The 23,075-nt window shown below is 46.1% G+C and overlaps 1 protein-coding gene across 3 annotated transcripts in view; it reads left to right on the top strand.

Annotated features, from left to right (window-relative positions):
- Positions 1–5,823: 5,823 nt before the first annotated feature.
- PHACTR3 (phosphatase and actin regulator 3) overlaps positions 5,824–23,075 on the top strand; it is a 100,135-nt gene continuing 82,883 nt past the window's right edge. The window contains exons 1-2 of one of the 3 annotated variants that reach the window (XM_063459628.1): positions 6,080–6,136; positions 8,236–8,453. In XM_063459628.1, the coding sequence (XP_063315698.1) occupies positions 8,447–8,453 (7 nt within the window). In that variant the 5' untranslated portion in view covers positions 6,080–6,136; positions 8,236–8,446. Of the gene's footprint in view, positions 6,137–8,235; positions 8,454–15,992; positions 16,243–23,075 lie in introns of those variants that run through there. The other 2 variants (XM_063459626.1, XM_063459627.1) reach the window with 2 other exon arrangements.

The raw sequence follows: 23,075 nt of genomic DNA, 5'->3' as shown, positions 1-23,075 counted from the left end.
TTTAATAGCAGTCGGCGAGGGATTAAGCAGTTTATTAATAGTATTCTGTGTATAATGGCAGTCAGCGAGGGGTTAAGCGGTTTATTGATAGTATTCTGTGTATAATGGCAGTCAGCGAGGGGTTAAGCGGTTTATTGATAGTATTCTGTGTATAATGGCAGTCAGCGAGGGGTTAAGCGGTTTATTGATAGTATTCTGTGTTTAATGGCAGTCAGTGAGGGGTTACGGGATTTATTGATGGTATTCTGTGTATAATGGCAGTCAGCGAGGGGTTAAGCGATTTATTGATAGTATTCTGTGTTTAATGGCAGTCTGTGAGGGGTTAAGCTGTTTATTATTAGTATTATGTGTGTAAAGTTGCCAGTCAGTGAGGGGTTAAGCGTTTTATTAGTATTATTCAGTGTTTAATAGCAGTCGACGAGGGATTAAGCAGTTTATTAATAGTATTCTGTGTATAATGGCAGTCAGCGAGGGGTTACGCGGTTTATTGATAGTATTCTGTGTATAATGGCAGTCAGCGAGGGGTTACGCGGTTTATTGATAGTATTCTGTGTTTAATGGCAGTCAGTGAGGGGTTACGGGATTTATTGATGGTATTCTGTGTATAATGGCAGTCAGCGAGGGGTTAAGAGATTTATTGATAGTATTCTGTGTTTAATGGCAGTCTGTGAGGGGTTAAGCGGTTTATTAATAGTATTCTGTGTTTAATGGCAGTCAGTGAGGGGTTAACCGTTTTATTAGTATTATTCTGTGTATAATGGCAGTCAGCGAGGGGTTAAGCGATTTATTGATAGTATTCTGTGTTTAATGGCAGTCAGTGAGGGGTTACGGGATTTATTGATGGTATTCTGTGTATAATGGCAGTCAGCGAGGGGTTAAGCGATTTATTGATAGTATTCTGTGTTTAATGGCAGTCTGTGAGGGGTTAAGCGGTTTATTATTAGTATTATGTGTGTAAAGTTGCCAGTCAGTGAGGGGTTAAGCGTTTTATTAGTATTATTCAGTGTTTAATAGCAGTCGGCGAGGGATTAAGCAGTTTATTAATAGTATTCTGTGTATAATGGCAGTCAGCGAGGGGTTACGCGGTTTATTGATAGTATTCTGTGTATAATGGCAGTCAGCGAGGGGTTACGCGGTTTATTGATAGTATTCTGTGTTTAATGGCAGTCAGTGAGGGGTTACGGGATTTATTGATGTTATTCTGTGTATAATGGCAGTCAGCGAGGGGTTAAGAGATTTATTGATAGTATTCTGTGTTTAATGGCAGTCTGTGAGGGGTTAAGCGGTTTATTAATAGTATTCTGTGTTTAATGGCAGTCAGTGAGGGGTTAACCGTTTTATTAGTATTATTCTGTGTATAATGGCAGTCAGCGAGGGGTTAAGCGATTTATTGATAGTATTCTGTGTTTAATGGCAGTCTGTGAGGGGTTAAGCGGTTTATTATTAGTATTATGTGTGTAAAGTTGCCAGTCAGTGAGGGGTTAAGCGTTTTATTAGTATTATTCAGTGTTTAATAGCAGTCGGCGAGGGATTAAGCAGTTTATTAATAGTATTCTGTGTATAATGGCAGTCAGCGAGGGGTTAAGCGGTTTATTGATAGTATTCTGTGTATAATGGCAGTCAGCGAGGGGTTAAGCGGTTTATTGATAGTATTCTGTGTTTAATGGCAGTCAGTGAGGGGTTACGGGATTTATTGATGGTATTCTGTGTATAATGGCAGTCAGCGAGGGGTTAAGAGATTTATTGATAGTATTCTGTGTTTAATGGCAGTCTGTGAGGGGTTAAGCGGTTTATTAATAGTATTCTGTGTTTAATGGCAGTCAGTGAGGGGTTAAGCGTTTTATTAGTATTATTCAGTGTTTAATAGCAGTCGGCGAGGGATTAAGCAGTTTATTAATAGTATTCTGTGTATAATGGCAGTCAGCGAGGGGTTAAGCGGTTTATTGATAGTATTCTGTGTATAATGGCAGTCAGCGAGGGGTTAAGCGGTTTATTGATAGTATTCTGTGTATAATGGCAGTCAGCGAGGGGTTAAGCGGTTTATTGATAGTATTCTGTGTTTAATGGCAGTCAGTGAGGGGTTACGGGATTTATTGATGGTATTCTGTGTATAATGGCAGTCAGCGAGGGGTTAAGCGATTTATTGATAGTATTCTGTGTTTAATGGCAGTCTGTGAGGGGTTAAGCTGTTTATTATTAGTATTATGTGTGTAAAGTTGCCAGTCAGTGAGGGGTTAAGCGTTTTATTAGTATTATTCAGTGTTTAATAGCAGTCGACGAGGGATTAAGCAGTTTATTAATAGTATTCTGTGTATAATGGCAGTCAGCGAGGGGTTACGCGGTTTATTGATAGTATTCTGTGTATAATGGCAGTCAGCGAGGGGTTACGCGGTTTATTGATAGTATTCTGTGTTTAATGGCAGTCAGTGAGGGGTTACGGGATTTATTGATGGTATTCTGTGTATAATGGCAGTCAGCGAGGGGTTAAGAGATTTATTGATAGTATTCTGTGTTTAATGGCAGTCTGTGAGGGGTTAAGCGGTTTATTAATAGTATTCTGTGTTTAATGGCAGTCAGTGAGGGGTTAACCGTTTTATTAGTATTATTCTGTGTATAATGGCAGTCAGCGAGGGGTTAAGCGATTTATTGATAGTATTCTGTGTTTAATGGCAGTCAGTGAGGGGTTACGGGATTTATTGATGGTATTCTGTGTATAATGGCAGTCAGCGAGGGGTTAAGCGATTTATTGATAGTATTCTGTGTTTAATGGCAGTCTGTGAGGGGTTAAGCGGTTTATTATTAGTATTATGTGTGTAAAGTTGCCAGTCAGTGAGGGGTTAAGCATTTTATTAGTATTATTCAGTGTTTAATAGCAGTCGGCGAGGGATTAAGCAGTTTATTAATAGTATTCTGTGTATAATGGCAGTCAGCGAGGGGTTACGCGGTTTATTGATAGTATTCTGTGTATAATGGCAGTCAGCGAGGGGTTACGCGGTTTATTGATAGTATTCTGTGTTTAATGGCAGTCAGTGAGGGGTTACGGGATTTATTGATGTTATTCTGTGTATAATGGCAGTCAGCGAGGGGTTAAGAGATTTATTGATAGTATTCTGTGTTTAATGGCAGTCTGTGAGGGGTTAAGCGGTTTATTAATAGTATTCTGTGTTTAATGGCAGTCAGTGAGGGGTTAACCGTTTTATTAGTATTATTCTGTGTATAATGGCAGTCAGCGAGGGGTTAAGCGATTTATTGATAGTATTCTGTGTTTAATGGCAGTCTGTGAGGGGTTAAGCGGTTTATTATTAGTATTATGTGTGTAAAGTTGCCAGTCAGTGAGGGGTTAAGCGTTTTATTAGTATTATTCAGTGTTTAATAGCAGTCGGCGAGGGATTAAGCAGTTTATTAATAGTATTCTGTGTATAATGGCAGTCAGCGAGGGGTTAAGCGGTTTATTGATAGTATTCTGTGTATAATGGCAGTCAGCGAGGGGTTAAGCGGTTTATTGATAGTATTCTGTGTTTAATGGCAGTCAGTGAGGGGTTACGGGATTTATTGATGGTATTCTGTGTATAATGGCAGTCAGCGAGGGGTTAAGAGATTTATTGATAGTATTCTGTGTTTAATGGCAGTCTGTGAGGGGTTAAGCGGTTTATTAATAGTATTCTGTGTTTAATGGCAGTCAGTGAGGGGTTAACCGTTTTATTAGTATTATTCTGTGTATAATGGCAGTCAGCGAGGGGTTAAGCGGTTTATTGATGGTATTCTGTGTATAATGGCAGTCAGCGAGGGGTTAAGCGGTTTATTGATGGTATTCTGTGTGTAATGGTAGTCAGCGAGGGGTTAAGCGGTTTATTAATAGTATTCTGTGTTTAATGGCAGTCCGAGAGGGGTTAAGCGGTTTATTGATGGTATTCTATGTATAATGGCAGTCAGCAAAGGGTTAAGCGGTTTATTAATAGTATTCTCTGTTTAATGGCAGTCAGGGAGGGGTTAAGCGATTTATTGATAGTATTCTCTGGTTAATGGCAGTCAGTGAGGGGTTAAGCGGTTTATTAATAGTATTCTGTGTTTAATGGCAGTCAGGGAGGGGTTAAATGGTTTATTAATAGTATTCTCTGTATAATGGCAGTCAGCAAGGGGTTAAGCGGTTTATTTATAGTATTCTGTGTATAATGGCAGTCAGCGAGGGGTTAAGCGGTTTATTGATGGTATTCTGTGTATAATGGCAGTCAGCGAGGGGTTAAAGGAACACTGTAGTCACCTAAATTACTTTAGCTAAATAAAGCAGTTTTAGTGTATAGTTCATTCCCCTGCAATTTCACTGCTCAATTCATTGTCATTTAGGAGTTAAATCACTTTGTTTCTGTTTATGCAGCCCTAGCCACACCTCCCCTGGCTATGATTGTCAGAGCCTGCATGAAAAAAAAAAACTGGTTTCACTTTCAAACAGATGTGATTTACCTTAAATAATTGTATCTTAATCTCTAAATTGAACTTTAATCACATACAGGAGGCTCTTGCAGGGTCTAGCAAGCTATTAACATAGCAGGGGATAAGAAAATCTAAATGAAACAGAACTTGCAATAAAGAGTCTAAATAGGGCTCTCTTTACAGGAAGTGTTTATGGAAGGCTGTGCAAGTCACATGCAGGGAGGTGTGACTAGGGTTCATAAACAAAGGGATTTAACTCCTAAATGGCAGAGGATTGAGCAGTGAGGCTGCAGGGGCATGTTCTATACACCAAAACTGCTTCATTAAGCTAAAGTTGTTCAGGTGACTAGTGTCCCTTTAAGCGGTTTATTAATAGTATTCTGTGTACAATGGCAGTCAGCGAGGGGTTAAGCGGTTTATTTATAGTATTCTGTGTATAATGGCAGTCAGCGAGGGGTTAAGCGGTTTATTTATAGTATTCTGTGTATAATGGCAGTCAGCGAGGGGTTAAGCGGTTTATTTATAGTATTCTGTGAATAATGGCAGTCAGCAAGGGGTTAAGCGGTTAATTGATGGTTTCCTTGCTTAGAATTAGAAGAAGATGGTCAGAGATGATGATCTGTTTAATGAATGAGATCTGTCAGCATTATTGATTTACTGACTGGCTGCTTTTAAAGGCTCCCAGGAGAATGGGGAATTAACCCCTGGCTGGCCAGAGGGTTCACACCGAGCAAACGGCCAACTTACCCTTCTGATCACAGCTGGCTCTTTATACTTGTTGTTTTAATATTATTTTCCTTATTAATTAATAACCCCTAATATCCACTGAGATGATCCCACCCTGCACTGCAATACTGTGCAGCCCTGCCCTGTACAGAGGGCGGTAGGTACCCACTTTGTAAGTGGTCACTTCTCTCATAGATTTCATACAAATCTGTAAAGGAATCAGAAGGATAATAGGAAGGGTTAGGGACTGTCTCTCCTAAATAGGGACACTTGGGAGGTATGCTTGTGTAACAGACCCATTATAATATTTGTATATCATTATATATCAATATCATAACCCAGTTTTCACCTTACAATTTATTGACTAGCCCTGTATGTTTTTGTTTTTTTTAAATATATTTTTTATTTTATATTTTTCCTTCTTTTTTTTTATTTATTGTATTGATTTAAATGGGAATTATTTAAATTTAGAGCAGGGACCTGCAGAGCTCCCCCTACCTCCCCCCCCCCCCCCCCCCCCCACCTGTTTTAGGGAAGGCTGAGTGGAGGCTGCTAGCAGGGGTCCAGGGCCCACTCACTCCCCCCTCCCTGTAGCAGTGCAGGTTTTTGGTCAGGAAGCAGTGATGTCAGAGTGGTGCATCCCTCTCGCAGTGCATGATGGTAAAATCCCAATGTTTTCACTGATGCTCTAGGAAGCAGTGAAGCTGGATTGTGGGGAGGGGGTTGGAGGAAGATCCATATGATGGAGGAGCCCCCTTGTTCCATGAGGGGCAGGAACCCAGAGCTTCCCTGCTGAGGGCAGGATCCTGGATGGCAGGGAGGGACCTGTGACTCCTTTAATGTCTCCTGTCCAAGCATTGCCCATGGGAGCCTATGGCCAGATCACAAGAGCCCCCTGGATCCCTCCTGCCGAGGGGCAGATCCCTCAGTGACCCCAGCATCATCACAGAGCCTGTATCAGGGGCCCAGGACATCCCAGGTAGTACCCCAATGTGTGCAGGGGAGGGGGGAGTATCTGGGAGGTGTGCCTCCAATGAGATGGGCATTGAAAGGGTTAATGAGGTCTGGTGTTGTGGAATGATGGGCAAGGGGACAATGCATTGCTCTGTAGAAGTGGCATCACCTGCAATAGCCCATATATTACCCCATGGTCCTGATGGCAGTATGGACTGTCAGGTATGTCCTGGAGTCAGGTAGGTACTGTCAGATTTGGACTGGCTGGTGTCTGTATGTTGAGATGCTATAGCTCATTAAGAGAACTAACACCACTGGGCCCCCATGGTATCACTGGGGCCCCTGCCTGCTATTCAGAGGCAGCACTGAATGGACAGATGCTTCTGTGCTGGCTGAGCAGTGTGGGAGTTGGAACACTAATTTCAGGTGTTGATTTATGCTCTCTGTCCTCGGACACTGTCTTCATATTGGGAAATGTCACTTGCTGATGGGGTCTGTTAATGAGTGCTGGGAAATGCTTCCAAACTCTGCATTATGGCTGAGAGTTAAAGAGCCAGGTACCTTTATTTGTCATTTTATCTGTTAGATTTCCATGGAGCTGGAGGGGGGAGAGTGCTTTTTGTGGTTGCCATGGAGATGAGAAGAATAATTGAAGGAGAGCTGACTGGTAACTTGTTGTGGGGGAGGGAGGCAGTTGTTGGGAGGTGATTCTGGCTGAGAGTGATGGGGTTGACCAATGCTGTCTATCTCTGATATCAGTAGATCTGTGTATTCTGAATATCTCCATAAATTGACCTTATTATGAGCAATCAATCTGCTGTTTAACAAACTGCTCTCTGGAGATCCATTGGACTGGGTCAGGTTACAGCACTGAACACATGATGTGTCATGCCCCAACTGAGCTGCAATGCAGTGTATCCACCACTCCTGCAGGCATGGCTGGATGGGTCCATGTTCACGGAGAATCCGGGTAATATGTGCATTAAGCAGACTCCCTTATTGGTTTATTACTAGAGCTGGATCAATCAGACACAAAGCCCTGCCATGGGGGGATGGGGGTCTCCAACGCTTTCACAGAGGATTCCTGAGAAGGCCACGCTTTGTTCTGTAAATTCATTTTATAGAAAATTACCCTCTGAATCTAATGGCTCATACCAGCAATTCGCAGGATACCGCCTCCATACTCGAATCCATTACGCTGCTCCCCCTCTCATTAAATGAAAGGTCATCTATTCCTTCTACAGCTAAATTCCTTACTCTGCACCCCCTCTTATTGTATGAAAGGCCTGCACTATACCCCTATATCTATCACCTTCTATACCCAAATACATTACGCTGCACCCCTCTTATTGAATACCATGCCTGCACTGTACCCCTATATCTATCACCTTCTATAACCAAATTCATTACTCTGCACCCCCTCTTATTGAATACCATGCCTGCACTGTACCCCTATATCTATCACCTTCTATAACCAAATTCATTACTCTGCACCCCCTCTTATTGTATGAAAGGCCTGCACTGTACCCCTATATCTATCACCTTCTATACCCAAATACATTACGCTGCACCCCTCTTATTGAATACCATGCCTGCACTGTACCCCTATATCTATCACCTTCTATAACCAAATTCATTACTCTGCACCCCCTCTTATTGTATGAAAGGCCTGCACTGTACCCCTATATCTATCACCTTCTATAACCAAATTCATTACTCTGCACCCCCTCTTATTGAATACCATGCCTGCACTGTACCCCTATATCTATCACCTTCTATAACCAAATTCATTACTCTGCACCCCCTCTTATTGTATGAAAGGCCTGCACTGTACCCCTATATCTATCACCTTCTATACCCAAATTCATTACTCTGCACCCCCTCTTATTGTATGAATGGCTGGGATTGTACCCCTATATCTATATATACTGAGAAATTATACTGCTCCCCCTCTTATTGTAGAAAGGTCCTTCATCTGGACACCTTTTTATAATCCCCCGCCCCCCCCCCCCCCCCCCCTCTCTTAATAACCCCAAAACAACCCACACTTCTTCAGAAATAAAATGAAAGCTATTGTTCGGAAATATTCATTTTTGACAGAGGGGCATTGTCTGCTTCTTGCAGCAGTGATTGGGCCCCTGAAAGTGCCCAGCCTTCAGGTTTTCCTCTGATTGGGGGGGATGGGCCCCTCCCGAGGGCTTGTCGTAGGAGCAGGCATTCCATCGTGGTACCCGAGGCTCTGATTGTGTCTCCTCTCTCAGCTGATTGCCGGGGACACAAAGGAACAAAGACATCCCGGCACAGAAAGTGCAGCGTGTCCTTCAGTGACAGCAGAATGCCAGGTAAATCCTTCCTCGTGTTGTAACCCTTTCACTGCCACATGTTTGTCTCCCAGGCCAGTGTCTGAATAATATGCCATTACTAGTAATAAACTGGGGTGTGTGGATAATCTGCAAGTTGGCCAAATGTCATTTATTGCCTTTGTTGGTGGCCGATCGTCCCGGCCGTTTTCCCATTGATGGTTCCAGGTGTTAGTATATTGACAGGTTCTGCTCCATTTAATGCTGTGTGGACGTGCTGTTGTAAGAAAATAAATCCTGTTAACTGACTGTAAAGGAGCTAAAATGGGAATTACCCATGGACTCTGTTTGAGGTTTAATAATGGTTATTAGCCATTTGGAGTGGATATGTGCATTCATTTTATTTTACTGGATGGAATCCACATTCATTGGTCAGATGTCAGCCACGGGGGTTTCATGTACAAATACGTAACCGGATCGTCCATGTTCTACCTGTTAAAGGGTTAAGTCCGGCATCCCGTTGTGTGTGCCGGGGAATGAAGTCTTGCTGTCTCTGGAGAGCGTACTGCGGTAAAAGGAAAAGGGTTTCATCCATAATTCATGCTCTGGCCTTCGTCCAGGGCTGCCCGCAGCTCCGTCAGCTACAGGCTATCGATCAGATTTGCACGGTGTCACGCTACAGAGAGCGATTAATAAAGGGTTATTGATCACTGGCTCCGGAGAATGAATATTGAAAGGTTCTGGCTCATTGTCACTGCGTTTCACACCTGTTTGCAAGCAGGAGATTGTGATGTAGTTTGAAACAGTTTCACTTTCACTGTGTGGGTCTTGGAACTTGGGTTGGGTCAATTTAAGACTTACTCATGCCAGACTTTTTCTTCAATAATATTTGTCATTGTTGATGTTGTTTCATAGGATAGTGTGGCACCTGTCCTGGGTGAGAGACACGCGGTAGCATGGCACCTGTCCCGAGTGAGAGACATGGGATAGCGTGGCACCTTCCCTGAGTGAGAAACAACATGGTATTGCATGGCACCTGTCCTGAGTGAGAGACACTGGAATGTGTGGCACCTGTCCTGAGTGAGAGACACTGGAATGTGTGGCACCTGTCCTAAATGAGAGACAACGTGGTATTGCATGGCACCTGTCTTGAGTGAGAGACACAGGATAGCGTGGCACCTGTCCTGAGTGAGAGATACTGAATTGTGTGATACCTGTCCTGAGTGATAGACACAGGATAGCATGGCACCTGCCCTGAGTGAGAGACAACATGGTATTGTGTGGCACCTGTCCTGAGTGAGAGACATGGGATAGCGTGGCACCTGTCCTGAGTGAGAGACACGGGGTAGCGTGGCACCTGTCCTGAGTGAGAGACACAGTAGCGTGGCACCTGTCCTGAGTGAGATATACTGAATTGTGTGGTACCTGTCCTGAGTGATAGACACAGGATAGCATGGCACCTGCCCTGAGTGAGAGACATGGGATAGCACGGCACCTGTCCTGAGTGAGAGACATGGGATAGCGTGGCACCTGTCCTGAGTGAGAAACACGGGATAGCGTGGCACCTGTCCTGAGTGAGAAACACGGGATAGCGTGGCACCTGTCCTGAGTGAGAAACACGGGATAGCGTGGCACCTGTCCTGAGTGAGAGACACGGGATAGCGTGGCACCTGTCCTGAGTGAGAAACACGGGATAGCGTGGCACCTGTCTTGAGTGAGAAACACGGGATAGCGTGGCACCTGTCCTGAGTGAGAAACACGGGATAGCGTGGCACCTGTCCTGAGTGAGAGACACGGGATAGCGTGGCACCTGTCCTGAGTGAGAGACACGGGATAGTGTGGCACCTGCCCTGAATGAGAGACAACATGGTATTGCGTGGCACCTGTCCTGAGTGAGAGACACAGGGTAGCGTGGCACCTGTCCTGAAATAGAGACATGGGATATTGTGGCACCTGTCCTGAATGAACGACATGGGATATCGTGGCACCTGCCCTCAGTGATAGACAAGGGATTGCCTGTCTGAGGCTTCAGAGCAGATATAATCTGCCACCTATCTTGGTATATGGAATAGCCTGGTACTGAGTGACGTGGGATAGCCTGGTACTGAATGATATGGACTAGCCTGGTTCTGAGTGACGTGGGATAGCCTGGTACTGAATGATATGGACTAGCCTGGTTCTGAGTGAAGTGGGATAGCAAGGTACTGAGTGAAGTGGGATAGCAAGGTACTGAGAGAAGTGGGATAGCAAGGTACTGAGAGAAGTGGGATAGCAAGGTACTGAGAGAAGTGGGATAGCAAGGTACTGAGAGAAGTGGGATAGCAAGGTACTGAGAGAAGTGGGATAGCAAGGTACTGAGAGAAGTGGGATAGCAAGGTACTGAGAGAAGTGGGATAGCAAGGTACTGAGAGAAGTGGGATAGCAAGGTACTGAGAGAAGTGGGATAGCAAGGTACTGAGAGAAGTGGGATAGCAAGGTACTGAGAGAAGTGGGATAGCAAGGTACTGAGAGAAGTGGGATAGCAAGGTACTGAGAGAAGTGGGATAGCAAGGTACTGAGAGAAGTGGGATAGCCAGGTACTGAGAGAAGTGGGATATCCTGGTACTCCGTGATGTGGAATATTCTGGTACTGTGTGACGTGGGATAGCCTGGAACTGCGTGACGTGGGATATCCCGGCACAGTGTGACGTGGGATATCCCGGTACAGTGTGACGTGGGATATCCCGGTACAGTGTGACGTGGGATATCCCGGTACAGTGTGACGTGGGATAGCCTGGAACTGCGTGACGTGGGATAGCCTGGAACTGCGTGCAGTGGGATAGCCTGGTACTTGAGTGAAGTGGGATATCCTGGTACTGCGTGACGTGGGATATCCTGGTACAGCGTGACGTGGGATAGCCAGGTACTGAGTGAAGTGGGATATCCAGGTACTGAGTGAAGTGGGATATCCAGGTACAGCATGATGTGGGATAGCCTGGTACAGCGTGACGTGGGATATCCCGGTACAGCGTGACGTGGGATATCCCGGTACAGCGTGACGTGGGATATCCCGGTACAGCGTGACGTGGGATATCCCGGTACAGCGTGACGTGGGATATCCCGGTACAGCGTGACGTGGGATATCCCGGTACAGCGTGACGTGGGATATCCCGGTACAGCGTGACGTGGGATATCCCGGTACAGCGTGACGTGGGATATCCCGGTACAGCGTGACGTGGGATATCCCGGTACAGCGTGACGTGGGATATCCCGGTACTGAGTGACGTGGGATATCCCGGTACTGAGTGACGTGGGATATCCCGGGACAGCGTGATGTGGGATATCCCGGTACTGAGTGACGTGGGATATCCCGGTACTGAGTGACGTGGGATAGCCTGGTACAGCGTGACGTGGGATATCCCGGTACAGCGTGACGTGGGATATCCCGGTACAGCGTGACGTGGGATATCCCGGTACAGCGTGACGTGGGATATCCCGGTACTGATTGACGTGGGATATCCCGGTACTGAGTGACATGGGATATCCCGGTACTGAGTGACGTGGGCTATCCCGGTACTGAGTGACGTGGGCTATCCCGGTACTGAGTGACGTGGGCTATCCCGGTACAGCGTGACGTGGGATATCCCGGTACTGAGTGACGTGGGATATCCCGGTACTGAGTGACGTGGGCTATCCCGGTACTGAGTGACGTGGGCTATCCCGGTACTGAGTGACGTGGGCTATCCCGGTACTGAGTGACGTGGGCTATCCCGGTACTGAGTGACGTGGGCTATCCCGGTACTGAGTGACGTGGGCTATCCCGGTACTGAGTGACGTGGGCTATCCCGGTACTGAGTGACGTGGGCTATCCCGGTACTGAGTGACGTGGGCTATCCCGGTACTGAGTGACGTGGGCTATCCCGGTACTGAGTGACGTGGGCTATCCCGGTACTGAGTGACGTGGGCTATCCCGGTACTGAGTGACGTGGGCTATCCCGGTACTGAGTGACGTGGGCTATCCCGGTACTGAGTGACGTGGGCTATCCCGGTACTGAGTGACGTGGGCTATCCCGGTACTGAGTGACGTGGGCTATCCCGGTACTGAGTGACGTGGGCTATCCCGGTACTGAGTGACGTGGGCTATCCCGGTACTGAGTGACGTGGGCTATCCCGGTACTGAGTGACGTGGGCTATCCCGGTACTGAGTGACGTGGGCTATCCCGGTACTGAGTGACGTGGGCTATCCCGGTACTGAGTGACGTGGGCTATCCCGGTACTGAGTGACGTGGGCTATCCCGGTACTGAGTGACGTGGGCTATCCCGGTACTGAGTGACGTGGGCTATCCCGGTACTGAGTGACGTGGGCTATCCCGGTACTGAGTGACGTGGGCTATCCCGGTACTGAGTGACGTGGGCTATCCCGGTACTGAGTGACGTGGGCTATCCCGGTACTGAGTGACGTGGGCTATCCCGGTACTGAGTGACGTGGGCTATCCCGGTACTGAGTGACGTGGGCTATCCCGGTACTGAGTGACGTGGGCTATCCCGGTACTGAGTGACGTGGGCTATCCCGGTACTGAGTGACGTGGGCTATCCCGGTACTGAGTGACGTGGGCTATCCCGGTACTGAGTGACGTGGGCTATCCCGGTACTGAGTGACGTGGGCTATCCCGGTACTGAGTGACGTGGGCTATCCCGGTACTGAGTGACGTGGGCTATCCCGGTACTGAGTGACGTGGGCTATCCCGGTACTGTGTGACGTGGGCTATCCCGGTACTGCGTGACGTGGGGTAGCCTGGTACTGAGTGGCGTGATATATTTGGTTACTGAGTGATAAGGTATAGCCTGGCACCTGGCACGTATGATAAGTGTGTGAATTCGACGTAGACATTATAATTGTTGCAAAAAATCTTGTTTGTTTATAAAAGTTTAATTGAATGTTGAATTGAAACTTCATAACATCATAAATTATCACACCCAGGAAGTAACAGGTGGAGGGTTCCTCATAGGCGGAGCAGGCTGACCTCCAACTACAGTAACCAATGATCTTTCTGTACATAAAGTTAGCAGGAGATTGGCTGGGAGTTTCCATGCTGGCCATTTGCTGGTTTCTGTGTTAATTCTAGGCCTACTTCATATATACTTGCATGTCATTCAATTGAGGATACATCCGTGTGTGCAGATCTTACTCCAGATGTGCCATGTATATGCTCCATTCTGCTTTACTGGACAAAAACCAACATGTGTTTTATTTGTAGATTAACCCACATGTTTTCAGAGAGAGGCCTATTCAATAAAAACACTGAACGTTAGCCGAGTTGTAGAATTATTTCAAAATGTTGTAGTTTGGTTTTCAATTACCGTAGGTACTTTGCAAATAAACCATAATGTTGTTATTATTGTCCTGGTAGGAGCTGTTTATCCGCGGAGTTTAGAAAGTTCAAATGTGACACATTTTCAGCCAAGTTTTGCTTGTAATAAAATAGTTCTTTGCCCATTTTGCATTCCTGTCCCCCATAATACTCCATGAACGATTATACTCTCCATCTGCCCAAGTCTAATGCTGCATAAAAAACAAGTCATTTAAACACACCTTGGGGATGATTCACTAAACTCTAAATTGTAGCTATTTAAATAGTTAAAATGAAATTCCATCTCCGACATGTCCTTGTAATTAGGTCACTAAGTTGTGTTTTTTTTAGGGGAGGGAGTTCTTCTCATTTAGAGAATCTTGTTGTTTCTCTCCTTTCTGTTTTTACTCTTCTGCTGCTGATTTGCATGTGTTACTCCATCGCTGCCGCAGCCTGTAATATCAGCTATAAATAGCATGCCCCCCTCGATTGTGCGATACACAGAGATGACAATCTCCGGCTTTGCGACTTATTAATAGAAGGCATTTAGGAGCGGACAATAGACTTTACATAAGTGTGCAGTGAGAGAGAGGATGCGCCAAGCACAGGCCTCGGAGCCTGAGCACTTAAAACGCGCCGACGTGTTAATGAAATGTGCTGGTTACAGCGGCACTGTGATACGATGTTACGGAGGGGAAGCAATCTGTGATTTTCAGGGTGGGCCAAAATTCAGAGTAGGGTTTGAGGAGTCAATAACTTTTTATTAACGAACCAATCTCAATGATATTATATACAATGAGTGCTTAACGTATGCAGATTTGTTTGACTAGGTATGCAAGATGACATCTTTTAAATGATCCATTTGCCGTCTCGCATAGTCAGGCTCTCTAGTATTGTGCATAACATTAGTTGATGTTTAAGGCTAATTTCTGCACGAATATTCTCCTCGAGCTGTTCAAGTGTACACGGTTTGTTCCCATACACCCACTACTCCTGATGTCACCACAGGAAGTAATTGTGAGCTGAAAGGTCGGGCAAAGATGGCGGCCAATTCATCTGCGATCTTAACCCATACAACCCTGATAACTGTCCAGTTCGGCCGGTAAGTAAGGGTTATGGCAGAAGATGTCCAATTCCTCTTCCAATCCTCACATTTGGAAACAAGATGTAAATAAAACAGTCATCAGTTTACATTTGCATTACCAGTAGAGTATTCAGTAAAGTGGACCTTTCTAATACTAATGTCCTGATCCCTTTTCTCAGTGCAAATGATGGATTCTGATAGATGAATGTACTGTAATTTTCTTCATAAGATTGTAATGGAGAATATGGAAGAAGGATAATGGGCTTGGTCTCTGATATTGAGGTAGGGTGTTTGACATGGGTGAAGAGCAGGGAAATATGGCATTTTATATGGATTTAGGGCCTGTGACTTTTATAGAGCTCCTGTGGGTACTACGCCATGCATATAAAATTTCCAACCATTCATTGTCCTCTTATATAAATATATGGTTTGTGATATGAATAGTGTTATTTTCTTTACATGGTTACAGTGTCTGTGACATTGATACAGATCCTGTGACATGGATATGGTGATTTGCGATGTGGATACAGATCTTGAGATGTGGTTATTGTGGTTGCGATGCAGATAAAGATACCATGATATCGATATGGGGCCTGTGACATGGTTATGAAACCCACAATGTGAATAAAGGGTCTGTGACGTGGATACGGTGCTCACAATGTGAATAAAGATACCATGGTGTGGATATAGTGGCAGCGACGTGGATAAAGATCCCATGATGTAGTTATGGTGCTTGTGAAGTGCATATGAAGCCCACAATGTGGATATTGTTCCTGTGATGTAGATAATGGATCCTTGACATGGATATAAGGCTAGTGAATTGGATTTCAGGGCCCTGACCTGGATATAGATCCTGTGACATTTGTCCAAGTCTATGCTGTAAGTGATTGGGTTATTTTGTTGTCTGTCTCTATCAGACTCTTGGAATCCTGTGATTAAAGTGCCAGTTACTCAGTAAGGAGCCCTGGGGGAGGCGGGGGCTGCAGCCCGGCAGTTATTTGGATAATGAAGCTATTCCCAGGCAGAGTGGAGCAGAATAAAGACGGCGATGAATCATCTGTAGATAGAAAGCAAAGTACAGATTGGGCATTGGGAGGCGTCGCTTTGGATGAGGTTCTCTCCATACGGGATCTTGCTGCAATGAACTGTCTGCACTTCAAAACAAATGGTGCTGAAAAAAGGGGTGAGAAACCTGTGTCTATTGCCACTAGTCATACAGAGCCTGGAGGGGGACGCCGGGCTGATCAGGAGCAGATGTAGTGTGTTGCTGCTTGTAGTTCTACGCCGTACTGAGCACAGGAACACAAGCTGTGCTGGCCTCAGCTGTGACCGATTCCCTGGTTGCTGGCAAAAATGTGGTGCAGGAATGCTGGACCATGTACTTGTGATCACTGCTTCATACCGGACTATATGTCAGGTTAGTAAAGGGGGGAAGAAAAGTCTGTCAGGTTATTAAAGGGGGGGAGGAGGATGAGTCTGCCAGTCTCTGCGTCATGTGAAACGTAGACAAACCCCTGTCACTGCTCTTCATTCAAGGTTTTCCCAACATCGGAGCCTGCAATAGGGGAATCTCTCTCTTTGGCCTTGTTATTGGAGATTCCCAGCTCTGTGTTTCTGGGGAATGACTTTTCAAGGTCACCAAGAGTTAATGTCAGATCCCCTGTCCCCCCACCCCATTTAATGCAGTCATTCCCCCCCCCCCCCCAGCATGCAGTCATTTTGCTTCTTAGTTGCCTGCAATCATTGTTGTTTGCACTCCCCCCTTTCTGTAGCTTATATCCCCCAGCCCCCCAATAGCCTACAATAATTGTGCCTTCCTCCTAGCATACATACCTTGTATACACCTATAGCATGCCGGTATTGTGTCTCTCCATAGCAAACATACCTCGTATCCACCTATAGCATGCCAGTATTGTGTCTCTCCATAGCAAACATATCTTGTATCCACCTATAGCATGCCGGTATTGTCTCTCCATAGCAAACATACCTTGTATCCACCTATAGCATGCTGGTATTGTGTCTCTCCATACCTTGTATTCACCTATAGCATGCCGGTATTGTGCCTTCCTCCTAGCATACATACCTTGTATACACCTATAGCATGCCGGTATTGTGTCTCTCCATAGCAAACGTATCTTGTATCCACCTATAGCATGCTGGTATTGTGTCTCTCCATAGCAAACATACCTTGTATCCACCTATAGCATGCTGGTATTGTGTCTCTCCATAGCAAACATACATTGTATCCACCTATAGCATGCTGGTATTGTGTCTCTCCATAGCAAACATACCTTGTTCCACCTATAGCATGCTGGTATTGTTTCTCTCCATAGCAAACATATCTTGTATCCACCTATAGCATGCCGGTATTGGGTCTCTCCATAGCAAACATACCTTGTATACACCTATATCATGACGGTATTGTGTCTCTCCATAGCAAACATACCTTGTTCCACCTATAGCATGCCGGTATTGTGTCTCTCCATAGCAAACATACCTTGTATCCACCTATAGCATTCCAGAATTGTGTCTCTCCATAGCAAACAGATCTCATACCCCTGCCCTCTTCATGGACATTGTTACAGGGGCTGACTTGGCCTGGAGCCTCAAATTGCATAATTGTAATTGTAATGGACTGTATTTGGAGGTAATTATACAGCACAGTGTGTGAGTATCGCTGTGATACAAGGTTTTAATGCTGCCAATTTGGGATAATGTTGAGGGTGCAGGGTAAATACAGCATGACGTGGAGATAACGTAGCATGACGTGGATATAACACAGCACAGTGTGAGGATAACATAACCTGACAATGGGTTAACAAGGTGGCACGGGGTTAATACAGCACAATGGTGGCTTAATACAATATGATACAGGGTTAAAACAGTAGTTGTGGGGTTAAAGGGACAATGTTGTCACCAGAACAACTACAGCTTATTGTATTTGTTCTGGTGAGTATAATCATTCCCTTCAAGCTTTTTGCAGTAAACACTGTTTTTTTCAGAGAAAATGCAGTGTTTACATTACAACCTAGGGATATCTCCACTGGCCACTCCTCAGATGGCTGCTAGAGGTGCTTCCTGGGGCAGTTCTGCATCATATGACTGACATTCAGTGTCTCCGCCCTCTGCATGGAGACAGTGAATGTTCCTCATAGAGATGCATTGATTCAATGGATCTCTGTCAGGAGATGCTGATTGACCAGGGCTGTGTTTGACTTGTGCTCAGGGTCAGAAGCAGCAGCATCAGACTGGAATAAAAGTAAGATTTTACTAAATTTAGGGTCAGGAATATATATGTTTGTGCTCCTGACCCTACAGTGTTCCTTTAATTCAAAAGGTGTGCCATTTATGAATATAAAACATTTTTGACACCTAAGCAAGGATTTACTGAAGGGCAAGCTACAGAGCTTTTCTAAGCTTCTGTCTGTTCTCAGAATTGTCATATTTTGTTTTTGTTGAAATGCATTAACTTAGAGAGATTCTAAGTTTTAAGGGTAATCCAGATGTGGACCCCGTTCTCACTGTGCCTAGAGGGGTATTAACTACACCTCCCTGATGATGCCCAAGGAAGGCTGGAACGATCATCCAGGGTTGTTACCTCTCTCTTGAAGAGAGAACTGGCCGGCATTTCGGTTCTAGACTGCCCTTATGAATTGGATCAGTCTGATATGCAAATAGTGTGGGTTCTCTTTGGAATGGCACAAGTGAGCAAAAACAAATTTGAGACCTGAGTGGGGACTAACCAAAGGGCGACTACTGAGTTTCTCTACATTTCTGTTTATTCTCAAAGTTCTCATATTCTTTGTATTTGCGTCATACGTTTATATAATACGCTGATTTCATTCCAAGATTTAAGAATTAGCAAGGTAAAAATGGGTACGAGCCAAGTACTAAATAACAAACGCAAAACCTCTTAACATTTTGCACCCAGAGCTGCTCCTGATTTGCCTTCACAAATTCCCTTTTTGTTGTCATAATGTGAATCATAAAACATGTTCAGGTTTAGGGAGTAAGTTATTGTATTGTGTGGGGTTCTGGGAGGAGCTTAAAGGAACGCTCCTGCACCATAACCACTTCATGATATCAATGTTATGGTGCATGGAGTTCCCGGGTTCCGTCTTACCATTAAACCATTTTTGAACAGTTTAACAACAAAGTTCTGTCCCCTCCTTAGTCGCTTGGTTAACTGGGAATCATTTGCTTGGGGAGCCACTGATATGACCTGTAAGAACTCAATTGCCATTTCAGTCAATATATACTGTATATGGGACGGTCCATAGAAAACCTTTTGGACCTTGAGGCCAGTCAGTATATTATTGGGAGAGTTCTGCTATCACATGGTCATGAAAAAAGGGATATAGACCTGTCTGTCTGATACGGAGCACAGAGACCAGTCAATATATTAAAGAGAGACCTGGGAGAGTTTGTAGGCAACGAAGAAAGAAAAAGGTTTAGGCCCTGAAGGCTTAGATCAACATTTTATTGAACCACACAGTCCAGCAGCAACCCTTTTTTTTAAAAAAAAAAATGTTTTTTAAAGTGACTACAGACTACTTCTTGGGCCTTGATGCTGGCCCAGGTTTGGTTGCACCCAGGCTTTATTTATGGATTGGGTGCAGTTCCACTTTTTTTGTTTTTTGGTAGCAGGAATATACAGACCTGTCTGTCTGAAACGGGAATGAGTACAGCTAAAGATGGCAATACTTTGCCTGAGGTAGCCGGACTGCGAAATATAGCAAAAGGTACTAGAAGTTTATTTTCAATATGACACACAATGAGCCTCTGGTAAACCTATATCACGATTACTGGTTCTTAAATACCATTGCAAATACATCTGGCAAGGAATAGAAACGGCTCATTTCATAAATTAAAAGGACCATGGCAACATATGACTTGAGAGTACAGAGTGCAACAAAGTGTGCAAATGATTCCAATAAAGAAATGTTGCAATACACAACTGATACATCTGGGTTTTACCACAATAAAAACAGTTTTAGTAAAATGCTTGATATATGTACATCTAATAACGTGAAGCTATTTCATTTTATATAGATTTTTTTTTTTTTTTTTTTTGACATTCTTTATTTTACGGTTTTTCTTATTTTAGATCAAGTGGGGGGTACAGTAAAGAAAAAGGGTATAGGATGGGGGTTACAAAAGGGTTACAGAACACGCAATAGCTATGCTTGACAGATACATGTGCGTTTGAAGTTACACAGTAGGTTTTTGTTGGTTACATGAGGTTGTCTGAGGTTGGAGGACCAATGTAGTATTCCGTGTTTGTATCGGCATGTCGTAGTAACTCATATTAGTTGTGCAATTATTCATTTATTATTTGATTGTGGTCCTGGTGCATTTGTCAGCTAAGGTGTATGTGGCAGGTGTGAGTGCTTAGGTGGGTCGGGCGGGCGGGCTGTAAGCTACAGTCATGCGTGGGGTGGGGCCTGTTCCGGCCCAGCCCGCCTCGTGCACTTCCGTTTCGGGTACAGGTGAGCTACCTGGGCCGCCAGGTCTTGTCCATTCACTGCTGCTCGGTCGCTATGTGTGCCGTTCCCTCAGTCCTAGGTACTGCCGTTGGGGTCGTCTAGTCGCGTTTTTAAGTGTGTCTATCATGTCTGGATGTTGCCTACGTGTGGCGTGACTGTTCGGTGGTACCCGTGTACACAGGTCTATCGCGGCGCCTGCTGTGAGTCTGGTCATGAGCTATGGAGTATCGTACAGCGACCTGGGGGCTGGCGGTGTCTCATCCCGTCCGCGTGGGGTTCCGTCTGCCGGTTGTTTCTTTGTCTGTGTATAATCCATCACGCTATGCGTGTTCCAGTCCAGTTCTGGGTATGGTTCAGTCGTGTCTGTCTCGGTTCCGAGGGGGGAAGGGGAGGGGGGGAGGAGAGTTGGGGGTGAAGCGAGGGGGGGAGGGAATAGTTGAGAAAGAGATGGGTGGGGGAGTGTGGGGGTGCGGGGCTGATGAGGGCTAAGGTATGTGCTGAGGTCTCAGGGGGTTGTCCTGTCTGCAGTTATGAACAGAAGCCAGGGGGTCCACGTCAGGTTGCATTTCTCTGTGCGGCCTTGGAGGGAGGCCGTCATTGCTTCCATGTTGCGTATTTCTCCCACCCTATCCACCCATTGTTGGAAGGTGGGGGCGGCGGCCTTTTTCCATAGAGTGGGTATCAGGGACTTTGCCGCTGTCAGCAGGTGTTTTGTCAGGGATTTCTTGTACGTTTTAAGTGACATGGTCGTGTGGTGTAGCAACATGGGGAGTGGTTGGAGCGGGAGCTCCGGGTCCGATATTTCCCGGATGTTGGTGTTAACCATCTCCCAAAAGGGGGTGATGGCTGAGCATGACCACCAAATATGAAGCATAGTGCCTCTCTCTTCTCCACATCGCCAGCAGGTCTCCTCGATGTCCGGGTTCATGCGGTGCAGCACATCCGGGGTCCTGTACCAGGTTGTCAGCAGTTTGTAGCTCATCTCCTGGTACTTTGAGCTAATTGAGCTTTTATGAGTGAGCTGAAATATTTGATCCCATTCTTGGGCGGTCAGGGTTTCCCCGGTCTCTCTCTCCCATCTGGCGATGAATTTCGGCGGTGGTCTGTTGTCTCCTTCCATAAGCATTGCGTATAGCGTAGAGATTCCCCGTTCTAGGTGACGACCGGCCGTGCAGTATTTCTCAAAGGGTGTGAGATCCCGATGGAATTGTTGCTTGGCTGCTGTTGTGGAGTGGTATGATTTGACCTGTAGGTATCGGAACCGATCAAGGATCGTCGGGGTAGTGTCCGGGAGCAGGTCTGTCAGGGCTTTGAGGGTGTCACTGCCGCACCATTGGCGCATGTAGACCCAGTTCGACTGAGTGAAGTTTTTCAGGTCCGCCGGTGTTAGACCTCCCCCAATGTCTGGATTGTAAGTAAGGGGTGTTAGCGGGCTGGTGTGGGTGGTCAGCTGTTGTGGGTATCTCAGGGCGCACCAAGTCTTCAGGGTTGCATCGATCAGGGGGTTACCCGTCTTGAGGGCACTGAACGGGGTTCCCGTCCTCCACAGTTGCGAGGGGATTTCCCCCCCTACCTGGGTCACCTCGGCTCCCACCCAGAGCTTTTCCGTCGTGTGAGCGTGCCAGTCGGTGACCCTCAGCAGGTGGGCAGCTCGGTAGTACCCCAGTATCGAGGGGAGCCCTACCCCCCCACGCTGTTTAGGCTGTTCCAGTTGGTGTTTACTTATCCTTGGTGCCCCTCTTCTCCACACGAATCCCCGTATCGCTGCAGAGATAGAGCGGAAGAATTCCCGTGGCAGGGAGATTGGGATCGTCTGGAAAAGATAGAGTAAGCGAGGTAGGATGTTCATTTTAATCGCGTTTATGCGACCGAACCACGAGATGTAGAGGTCCGTCCAACTGTGCATATCGGCCTGTAGGGAGGCCAGGATGGGAGCAAAGTTTGCCTGATATAGGTGTGCAAGTTCTTTGGTTAGCCAGATACCAAGGTATTTCAGCTTAGTGTCACACCATTTGAATCCGAATTGGGAGCGTAAGTGCATTTCTTCGCCGGTGGGGATTGAGATATTGATTGCCTCCGATTTCTCCGTGTTGAGTCTCAGGTTCGAGACCCTCCCGAACTCACGGAAGAGGCTCAGGAGGTTCGGGATGGAGATCAGGGGTTGCTGCAGAAAGAAAAGCATGTCGTCAGCATATGCTGCGACCCGGTGTTCCACTCCCCCCATCTTATGCCCCGTTATACCCCCATCCGCTCTGACCGCCTCCAGGAATGGTTCCAGGGAGAGGGCGAACAGAAGGGGGGACAGGGGGCATCCCTGCCGTGTGCCATTTCGTATGGGAAACGAGGCAGAGAGGGCACCGTTAACTCGGATTCTGGCTGTTGGGGTCGTATATAATGCAGCTATCCAGGTTCTGATATTGGGTCCGAATCCCATGTGTTGCAGCGTTGCCTCGAGATAGGCCCAGTCCACTCGGTCAAAGGCCTTTTCCGCGTCTGTGGAGAGGAGGACCAGACCTCCTCCCTGGCCCCTGGCCGAGTGAATGATGTTAAGGGCCCGGATAGTGTTGTCTCGGGCTTCCCTGCCTGGCACAAAACCCACCTGGTCTGGGTGGACCAGCTCGGGTAATGCCCGGGCGAGGCGCAGTGCCATGACTTTAGCATAAAGCTTTAGGTCTGCATTTAAAAGGGAGATGGGGCGGTAGCTCGCACAGCAGGCCGGGTCCTTCCCTTCTTTCGGCAAGACTGTCACTACAGCTCTAAGTGA

Source organism: Pelobates fuscus, chromosome 6, assembly GCF_036172605.1.
Source record: "Pelobates fuscus isolate aPelFus1 chromosome 6, aPelFus1.pri, whole genome shotgun sequence".
Lineage (NCBI taxonomy): Eukaryota > Metazoa > Chordata > Amphibia > Anura > Pelobatidae > Pelobates > Pelobates fuscus.
The sequence above is the reverse complement of the archived record's forward strand: the minus strand, read 5'-3'. Positions and strand labels throughout refer to the sequence as shown.